General features: G+C 44.1%; 1 protein-coding gene across 2 annotated transcripts in view; it reads left to right on the top strand.

Moving 5' to 3' along the window:
• Shmt1 (serine hydroxymethyltransferase 1) overlaps positions 1-10,891 on the top strand; it is a 34,789-nt gene that overhangs the window by 21,815 nt on the left and 2,083 nt on the right. For both annotated transcript variants that reach the window (XM_010637442.2, XM_010637443.2), the window contains exons 6-9: positions 4,994-5,075; positions 5,579-5,791; positions 7,354-7,470; positions 9,818-9,940. In XM_010637442.2, the coding sequence (XP_010635744.1) occupies positions 4,994-5,075; positions 5,579-5,791; positions 7,354-7,470; positions 9,818-9,940 (535 nt within the window). The remainder of the gene's footprint in view (positions 1-4,993; positions 5,076-5,578; positions 5,792-7,353; positions 7,471-9,817; positions 9,941-10,891) is intronic.

Below are 10,891 nucleotides of genomic sequence, written 5' to 3'. Positions count from 1 at the left end.
TTTTTTTTTTTTTTGGTACCAGGGATAAAACTCAGGACCTTGCACTTGCCAGGCAGGCGATGTGCCACTGAGCTAAATCCCTGGTCCCACAGCTGGATTTTTAAATGTGACAACAGTAAAAAAATACTTTGCCTAAAAACCTAGAACATAAAATCTAGTTCCTACCATTTCTTTGCTATTGAAAAAATTTTGGTGGGCCAGGGATTTAGCTCAGTGGTTCCGCCGCCTACCTTGCAAACTTGGCCCGAGTTCAATCCCTGGGACAAAAAAAAAAAAAATAAAAAAAAAAAAAAAAAAAGAATTTTGGCAGAGAGTAATTACTGACTTGTTTTCTGAAGCCTGCAACGAGACCTTACGCAACTTTATGCTTTGCTGTATTCCTAAAGAATATTTTCCAAGAAGAGGACAGATTCTGTGCCACAGTTTCCTCCAGCCACCCGCAGTTTGGCTGTGCAGGCTGTAGCCCTTGGACATAATGAGAGGCCCACACTATGGCAGGCTTGTGGGACTATGGAAAAGCAGGGTCTAGGACCTGGCCAGCTTGGGCTGTAAGAGATGTGGCTTAACTGCCATGGGGCAGCTGTGAGCCCCATGCTCAGTACACAGGGGACAGGCCTGATTGGTCTCCATGAGCAGTCACTGAGACCCACCTCTTTCACATCCAGCATCTCTGGGTAGCTTCCCTACCCAGCCTTTCCTAGTACCACCTCCCACTGCAGACTTTGAGGCCCAGCCACTCTACCCAAGATTCCAGGCAACTGCCCAGTGCACAACCAGGCATTCATTTCTCTATGGAGCAACAGCACTCATGGCCTCCTGTTATTGTATTTTTAGCCACCTTGCTCCCAACCTCTCTGACTGGAGAATCACTTTCCCTGGCTCTAGGGACTTAGAGACTCTTTTTCTGTCCACCGTCCTCTGCCCTGAGCCAACCAGTTTCTGTTTGTTTATAATGCTGGGGATTGAACTCAGGACTTCAAGTGTGCATGGTAGGTAAAAGCTCTACCACTGAGCCACATCCTCAACCCTTTTTTATTTTTTGAGATAAGAACTCTCTAGGTTACCCAGGCTGGCCTCAAACATGTAATCTTCCTGCCTCTGCCTTCGAAGTACCTGAGATTACAGGCATGTGCCACTTCACCCTCCCTACTACAGTTTGTTAATAAATGCTAAGGACCTGTTTTGTCTAGTTTGTAAGATTTAAAAAATTAATAAAATCTCTGAAAACCTTACAAATTTAAAAAGCAAAAATGGGGAGAGCAAAAGCTGATTTATTTATCTATTTATTTTTGGTATTTAAAGACTTTTAAAAAGAATTATCTTTTTTTCTTTTTGTGGTATCAGAACTGGAACCCAGGGCCTCACACATACTGGGGAGACACTCTGCCACTGAACTACACCCCAGCTCCTACCTTTTTTATTGTTGACCCAGGGTCTCACTGTATTGCCCAGGCTATCCTTTTCTTTTTTCTTTTTCTTTTTCTTTTTTTTTGGTACCAGGGATTGAACTTGGGTCCTTGCGCTTGGGAGGCAGGCAGCAGAATCACTGAGCAAAATTCCCAACCCTCCTTTTCTTTTTTCAGCTGTGGGTCAGCTGCTAATATTTCATCAGGATAACTTCTTTGCCAGTTGTGGGTGTCCAAGAAAGAGCCACACCCTTGGAACAAAACCAAACCACAAAGAGTCTTTCAGATGTTTTGGTGCTTATGACCCTGCACACAGCCTCCCTCTGATTATATTGGATTATAAGTACTTGTTTTATTCATTTTTAAAAATTTTTTAAATTCTTCTCTGATTTTGATATAGGAATGATACAAATGTAACTCCCAACATGTCAGATACACTGAGTTCAAGTTCCCTGAAGTCAAAGAATGAATTCCAAGGAACAACAGAGATTAAGAGTGGGAAAATTTATTGGCGAATAGGACTATAGATTAAGACTACTTCCTGAGGGGCTGGGTATTTAGCCCAGTGGTGCCACCACCTGCCTTGCGAGTGCAAGGACCCAAGTTCAATCCTCAGTGCCAAATAAAAAAGAATATTTCCTGAGAGACAGGAGGAGTTCTAAATGGTTTGCCATTCAGCTTGGTTTTTTTTTGGGGGGGGGTTCTGGATTTTTGAGACAGGGTCTCACTATGTCATTGAGACTGACCTGAAACTCAGTATGTAGCCCAGACTGGTCTCGAACTCACAGAGATCCTCCTGCCTCAGCCTCCCAGTGCTGGGATTACAGATGTGTGCCACCACACCCAACCTCAGCTTGTTTTATTCAACAGTGAGTACCAAGCCTGAAACCTTTCACTCTGTGTGTGCTAGTAGTTTGTGGTAGGGCCAAGCAGATGAAAAGAAGGAATCTTGGGAGTAGGGGTATAGAACATAAAGTATCTGTCAGTGCCTCCTCCCCTGATGCTTCCTCCATCCCAGACTCCAGAGGTTTCTCTGCAGTGATCCTCTTGATAGTGTTTGCTTCTTCTTCACCTATATGCTTTAACGTAACTTTAATAAACCAAACTAATAAGAAATGTATTGTGAAAAAAATATTATTATTGTGGCTTAGTGGTAGAGCGCTTGCCTAGATTGTGTGAGACCCTAGGTTCCATACTTAACACTGCCAAAAAAAGAAAAATATTTTTTGTTCATATTAAGATTTGTAATCCATCTGGAATTGATTTTTTAAATTTTTATTCAGTTTTTTGACAAATTATTATATAACCATGAAGTGCCTAGTACACTATGATACATGTATATGTACAGTATAGAATAATTGAATCATTTTAATTAACATATCCATCTCCTGAAATACTTATCACTTATTCCTCATAATTGCAAGTTTGTACCCTTGGACTGATATCTCCCCATTGCTCTCTCCTCCCAGCATTTTTGCAAAGCACCTATTCTCTGCTTCTTTGAGTTCGATTACTTTAGATTCCACACATACATGACAACATGTGGGTTTTGTGTTTCTGTTCCTAGTTTATTTTATGGAGCGTAATGTCTTAAAGATTCAGGGCCAGGCAGCATAGTGCCTGCCTGGCAAGTCCAAAGTCCTGAGCAATCCCTGGTACCAAAAAAAAAGATTTATCTGGGGTGTCACAAATGACAGGATTTCCTTTTTTGGGGGTGGGTGGGTACCTGGGATCTAACTCAGGTCCTTGTGCTTGCAAGGCAAGTGGAGGAACCACTGAACTAAATCCCCGGCCCTTTTTTTATTTTTTTTAAGGTGGCACTGCCTTAAAGTACCTCAGCTGTTGTATGTAAGCAAGCACTGCAGTTTTTATTTTAATCCATTCATCACTTGGTGGGCACTTGTGCTGTTTCCATGTCTTGCCTACTGTGAGCAGTATTGCAGTGAACACGGGAGTGCAGATGTGTTTTGGACAAACTGATTCCAAGTCCTTAGAATGTACACTCAGAAGGGAGACTGCTGGATCTGGAATTGATTTCTGTGTGTAATGTGAGGTGGCATCAGATAACATTTTTTCACACGGGTACCTAGAGCCATTTGTTAAAAGGCCATCCTCGCCCCCTTTTGCACTGCCAGGTCATCGCTTAGTTCCACCAGATGACCTGTATCATGTGGGCTTTTATTTCTGGGCTCTGTCCTGTTCTATCACTCAGATTGTCTGCTATTGCACATACACTGCCCTCATTACTACAGTGTTTTAAAATTTCAGTAATATTGTATTGTACATCTTGTATTAGATACTTTTTGGGTTTTGATGCATAATGGTATTGAAATTTCATTTTCATTTCTTTTTCTTTTTGGTTTTTTGAGTCAAGATATCACCATATAGCCCAGGCTGGCCTCCAACTTACAATCCTACTGCCTCAGTCTCTCAAGAATTGGAATTTTGGGCTGGGCATGGTGGCGCATGCCTGTAATCCCAGCACTCGGGAGGCTGAGGCAGGAGGATCACTGTGAGTTCGAGACCAGCGTGGGCTACATAGTTCCAGGTCAGTCTCAACTATGTAGTGAGACCCTGTCTCAAAAAACAAAACACAAATCAAAGAATTGGGGTTTTGGGCATATGCCACCCTGCCTGGTTTCATTATCTTTTTCTTTTTAATTGATTATATGTACATATATATAATTGTATTTTGGCTTTGGGTGTTTTGGTGGTGAAGTATCAAACACAGGGCCTAGTGCAGTGATGGCAAATCTTTTAGAGCTTTCAGTGATCCACGCAGCTTGGTGCAGTGTGTATGCATAGGTTCACCACCATAGGCCTAGTACATCCTAAGAATGTGCTCTATCCCTGAACTACATAGTAATCCAGCTCAATATTTGGTTTTTGAGGCTGTATTGAGTGACCTTGCTAATTTCATGTACTCATTTTAATAGTTTTGTGTTACTTTCCTTTTGTTGCTGAGACAAAATACCCAACTTTAACAATAGTTAAAGGGGAAAGAAAGGGTTTATTCAGCTCACAATTTGTAGAGGTTTCAGTTCATAATCAGCAGGCTCCAAGGCAGAGTAGCACATGGCAGAGGGGTGTCACGGAGGCGAAATAGTTCTGAGTATACAGTCATGCTGTCTGTAAGTAGTGTCAGGTTTTTTGGGTTTTGTTTTTAATTTCTTCTGTCCTAACCTTCATGCTTTTTCTTTTTCTTGCCTCACGGTACTTGGAATATAAGTGGTGTTAGCAGGCATTTTGTCTCATTTCTGAAGGTAACAGTGCTTTGGACTGTGGGGCCAGTTGATTGCGTCCTCTTTACTCTCTGAGGGCTTTTGGTTCCTCTTCATCCAGGGGTGTCACCCAGGGGCTCTTTCTCCCTCTGAGAGGCCCCTGAGAACATTCTTGGGATGTGAGCACCACTGGGTTGCCTACACCACTTGAGCATGCTAAACACACTATGCCCTGCCTCACTTTCAGGGCCTGGTTGGGACACTGTTCCTATTGTCACAGTAGGTAGGTGGGGTGGTTCATGTGGGCGGGCAGGGGGCATTTTTGACCACAGAAACAGCTAAGCCTGTGTCCCCCTGACATCACAGGTGTATCTGGACACTGGCTTCATCAACTACGACCAGCTGGAGGAAAATGCCCGCCTCTTCCACCCAAAGCTGATCATTGCTGGTGAGGAGCAGGGCAACAAGTGGCTTTATTTGGAGGCAGCACCTGTGCCTCCTATAGAAGAGAATGTGAAGATGCTCCCTCCCTGTCCAATGGCACTGCTAGTTTCTGCTGTGTATAGCTGGGTTCAGGTCAAAGTATATTCTTTTCTCTTAAAACACATAGCTCTGTTTGCCACCATTAGTACATTGCAGAATAAAAGCTGAAGCTGTCCTCTGAGCAACAGTTAGAAATAGAAATCTCTCCCGACTTGTTGGGATTGGTAATAATAGTTACAAGCTATCTCAATCACCATGACCTTGAAGAGGCAGATCAGAGGGGTTGTGTGCAGCACAGACTTGTTTTTTGATAGCAGTTTCTGTTTCTGTCTTCAGATATTTTAGGGAGGTAGGTAATCTTAAGAATTTCAAATCTGCATATTCAGAGGCCACTCTGCAGATTTCCACTGAAGCCAACTTAGCTGCCTATGCACATCTCTGACTGCTCTATCATTTCTTCTGTCCCAGGAACCAGCTGTTACTCTCGAAACCTGGACTATGCACGTTTGCGGAAGATTGCAGATGAGAACGGTGCATATCTCATGGCAGACATGGCACACATCAGTGGGCTGGTGGCAGCTGGCGTGGTGCCCTCCCCTTTTGAGCACTGCCATGTGGTAACCACCACAACCCATAAGACACTGAGAGGCTCCCGGGCTGGCATGATCTTCTATAGGAAAGGTGAGCTCCCAAGTGCTGGGGACAGATGTGTGCTGGGGCTGACATTTCTCCTGTGGGTTCAGGTTTGGTTGAGGAAGCTAGGAAACAAAGTCTGACCTGGGATTTCTTGAAAATACTAAGATTCAGGCACTTAAAGGAGCTACTTAGGTAGAATCATCGATGGTCTTTATAGAAAAGATCTAGAAGGCCACAGCTTTGGCTTCATTTCTGTGTATCCAAATGCTAGAAAAACAGAAAGAGGATTAGCAGCACTGTGTGTTGTAATAGTGCTGGCTGCTGATGTCCTTTTTGCTCAACTAATTGTCTCCACAAGAAGCAGATGTTGAACAAAAGGAAGGTGTTATGCATGATAGGGGGGCTATCAGGAGGCCCCAGGGTACAGCATTATTTTGGTGAATTTACTGTGGTATAGCATGTTTCTCAAAGAGCAGGACTCAGTGATCAAACTTAAGACACTGATGCATAAACCTAATTAAAGTATAATCATCCTAGTAAGGAATTTCTCCACTACCTTATAACCCACATTTAGGTACTCACTACCCCTTTTTGGGACTCCCACACCTTGGAAAGCCACCTTAGTGGTCAGATCATCATTTAGCCACACTCATGCTGATATCCAATGCCCCAATTTTGACTCAGCATTACTCTCTGCTTTGATGCTGGTCTCCTTGTGTTGCCTGGCAGGGCTAGAGCCAACCAAGTGCCTACTCAGCATCCCAGTGACCGTGGCCTGAGCTCCTTGGAGAATTTTCTTTAGCTAGGTGGATGTTTCTGAGCTAGACAGCCATTTCCATCTGCCTAGGAGACATTGGGGTTTCCTACTTTGTGTGGATGCAATTCACTGGAACCAGGGCCAGCTGATTCAAACCAGCCAACCTGAGCAGAGAGTAGTTCTGCTGCTCACTGCATGATCTTGGGCTTTCTGAGAAGCTTTTCTGGAGGCTCCTTTCCTCACCTCCAGGGTGGGGGTCTATGGTAATAATAGTACTCTGGACTGCTATTTGGGGCTGAAATGAATTTACTAAAGTATTTAAAGGAGTTCTTGACTCACAAGAAGTTCTATATAGATATTAGGATTGCTTATATTGAACAGTAGTTTTCATTGCTATTTAAACATTTTCTCAGAAAGAAACCTTCTTCTCCATAATTAGCTGTTTGGGCAATATCTCTATCACATCATTACCCTGGACACATATAAGGAAGCTCTCAAGGTATATGCTTTGTTATAGTCTCATGAAAAATAATTTCTGTCCTTTAAGTTTCAAGGCCTCATTAAGGCCACATTATGATCATGTATTGTTAAAAAGAGATATGATCAGCAGGGGCAAGTATATGATGGAGGTGTTGAAATCAGTGTTCCTCCAGAATCTTCTATCCTTGATGTCCTTGTTTTTGCAAACAAGGTGTCTGCTTACAAGAAGCAAGGGCTCCCTCTGCGTCAGCATCACGGACCAGCAGCCCTTACCGTGAAGAATAAAGGCTTAACACTCCACAGCTAGTTGGGGTTGGAGTCCAAATGGGGCAACATGCAGGATCACATTCTGATGTTTTTTTTCACTCAGGAGTATGCAGTGTGGATCCCAAGACTGGCAAAGAGACCCTGTACAATCTGGAGTCACTCATCAATTCTGCTGTGTTCCCAGGCCTGCAGGGAGGTCCCCACAACCATGCCATTGCTGGTAAAGAGTCACAGAGCCCTCAGGTGGCACTCAGGGTGTACAATTGGCCATAGTGGCCCTTATGCTGTCTGGTCGTCAGCCCTGTTTTCTAATTTCCATCTCACTTGTCCTCCAAAGCCTGTGCCAGGACTCCCACACTGGGGAAGAAACTTAAGGGATGATCTCTGTCCAGGAGATCTAACACAAAGAAAAGGGAAGTGATTGAAATTTATACAGGGTGGTGACAGGAGGAAATGGTGTCTGCTCTGCTGGTATGACCACCCTTAGGAAACTGGATCAGGCCAAGTTTTGTAAAGGTTGCAGAGACCTCTGAAAGACAGTAGAGAAGCACTCACATAGACAAGGGCATAACAAAGGGTGAGGAAGACTAGGGTACAAACCTGAAGGATGAACTGCTGCTCCCTGATGGCCCTTGTCTGTAGAGGTGGGGGCACCTCTGACCCTACTTGTGAGAGCAGGTCCATGACTGCCCAGCTGGCTCTCGTTGACTTATTTCTTACATTTGAACAAGTGGTTTAGGCCATGTGTGATGGTCTCAGAGTTACCCACTGCCCTTTTGCAGCAAAGCAATTGGTAGTACTCATATGATGAGAAGCACTAGTGTTTCTAAGGAGATAGTGAAAGTGGCCATTGGTGGAGTTGCAGGCATAAGAGCTCCCAGAATACCAAGAGGATTTTCAGGTTCTTCCACTATGCATTGTGCTCAGCATCTACAGTTCCATGTGGAATGCTGAGCCCCACAGTGTGCAAAAACCACCATGGGCCTTTCCCATTGTTACCACAAGCATCACCTGGGGACTTCATGCCTGCATTCAAGTGCATGGATTTGGGGTGACCCTCCATTTTCTCTCTTTTTTTTTTTTTTCCTTTCTTCCCCTCCCACCCTATGGGGTTTGTGTTCGAGTTCTTCATACTGATCTACATCCCCAGTTTTGCTTTGTTTTGTCTTTTAACTTCAAGCTGGCCTCACAAAGTTGTCCGGGCTGGGCTTGAACTTTCAATTCTCCTGCTTCGGCCTCTCAGAATGCTGGGATTACAGACATGTACAACCACACCCAGCTATGAACATTTTTTTTTTTTTTTTTGGTACGGAGATTGAACTCAGGTCCTTGGGCTTGCAAGGCAGGTGACGGAACCACTGAACTAAATCCCCAGCCCTGAACCTTCATTTTTATGTCCCATTAAGAAAGCAGCCATGAGGAATGAATGCATGAATAGAACTTCTCCCATCCAGACTTGGATCTGACAAATCTGCATGACTTGACATCTAAACACCAGCTTTTTGAGTATCTAAGGAATCGTTTTCACACATCAGGCTTAAAAAGAACTACAATATAAAATCTGTCTTGCTTAGCTGGCTTTTTTGTGGTCTTATAGTACTGAACTTCCATGCCTGAAGGAAATTTACCTCAAAAACAGATCTCAGAGAGGCTTCCTCAGTAAGCATGTGAGTTTAGTCAGGCAATTGTAGGGTTAACCGCTTACTAGTCTAATTTTTTAAATATGGGATGACCAAAAAAAATTGCTTTTGTTTTTTTTTTTTGTTTGTTTGTTTTTTTGAGACAGGGTCTCACTATGTAGTTGAGACTGACCTGGAACTCACTATGTAGCCCAGGCTGGTCTTGAACTCACAGTGATCCTCCTGTCTCAGCCTCCTGAGTGCTAGGATTACAGGTGTGTGCCACCACACGTGGCGACTATTTTCTTGTTAAAAATTTTTATATCAGGAAACCTAAAAATGACAATTTTATCAAATTTATTCAGTACAAGAATTGACTGGTTGAAGCCGGGTGTGATGGCACATGCCTGTAATCCCAGCACTCGGGAGGCTGAGGCAGGAGGATCACTGTGAGTGAGTTCGAGACTAGCCTGGGCTACATGTGAGTTCCAGGTCAGTCTCAACTACATAGTGAGACCCTGTCTCAAACCGCCCCCCCTCAAAAAAAAGAATTGACTGGTTGAAATGACATGTAAGCATGCTGCCCATGTGACATTTGAGGTAAACTGTTAAGTGGTTAAAGAAATGGGGCTGGGGGCATGCCTCCATGGTAGAGTATGTACTTAGCACATACAAAGCCCTGGATTCCATCCCCAGCACCATTAAAAAAATTATTTTTGGAGAAAATATAATCTATACTCCCTTGGGTGACATTGTAAAAGCAAGGACATTTGAGTACAAATGAGATGCTTTTGAATCACTGTCTTTTTTTTTTTTTTGGTATTGGGGATTGAACTTGGAGCCTCGTGCTTTCAAGGCAGACGGTGGCACCACTGAGCTGAATCTCCTCTGGCCCTCACTGTCTTTGAATTTGGTCTTGCCTCCCTAACCCACTGTCTCCTTGTCCAGGTATTGCTGTGGCCCTGAAGCAAGCCATGACTACAGAATTCAAAATCTATCAGCTCCAGGTAGTGGCCAACTGCAGAGCTCTGTCCAAGGCCCTTACAGAGCTGGGTTACAAAATTGTCACAGGTACGCACACAGGGTGACGCGCATATCTGCTGTCTTTCAGGGTAGATACATTATTAAAGCCTTGCCTTTAATTCCTCTGGTCAGTATGTGGCCCAGAGGGTAGTGGTTATGGGCACTGTCACTGCAGCTACAACAACTCAGGCTACCTCTGGACTAAATCAGTGTGCTCTCAGCTGAACGTCCTCCTTTGTGGCTTCTCCTTTTGTGCCATGCTGGCTGGCCCCTCAGGTAAACCAAAAATGATGGCCATAGCTGCTGTTGGTCATCCTGTGTGAAGATGACACATCATTACACAGCTTTGTGGGGAAGTACCTGAGAGAGGCAAGGCTATAATCATCACATACTTGGTAGATGACACAGCCAGCACCTTCTCTAAAGTATGGCCTGAACTCAGGGTGCTCAGGAATGGAGGCAGATTGGTTGCATTTTCTTGGCAGTGGCTTGCTACAGCTCTCTTTGCTTTAATACAAACCATACTGGAGCTATTGCCCAAGAGCAAGCTCTGTTTTCCAGGGAAGAACTGACTCTAAGGTTGCCATTTGCCTCCCAGACACTGCAGACTGATGTCTAGGAGACACTTGGGAAATTCCCAAGTCATCAGAGAAACGAGAAACTATGAAGACAGGCACACTGCAGCCTTGCTGGCACCTGTTATGTTGTGTCATGGGTGTGGGCAGTCTGGGCTACAAAAGCTGCTGGGTATTTTACCTAGCAGCTTCACATTCTACCTCTGTGTTATCAGCTACCCACTTATACATGTATTCTGTCCTTTCCTTGTCAATCCCTGGGCCTAGAGCATTTTTTTTTCTCTTGTGGATTATTGATATTCTGGGCCACATGATGGGTTCTCACTTTTTTGACCTCTATGGCCCTGAATTCTTCCATCACTGCCACCAGCTCCCTACCCACATTTCTCAGGAAGAAAGGTTCCTTAACCTGATGGTCACCCTT

The sequence above is a fragment of the Fukomys damarensis genome, unplaced genomic scaffold (assembly GCF_012274545.1).
Source record: "Fukomys damarensis isolate Sample0158 unplaced genomic scaffold, DMR_v1.0_HiC HiC_scaffold_23, whole genome shotgun sequence".
Taxonomy (NCBI): Eukaryota; Metazoa; Chordata; class Mammalia; order Rodentia; family Bathyergidae; genus Fukomys; species Fukomys damarensis.
The sequence above is the reverse complement of the archived record's forward strand: the minus strand, read 5'-3'. Positions and strand labels throughout refer to the sequence as shown.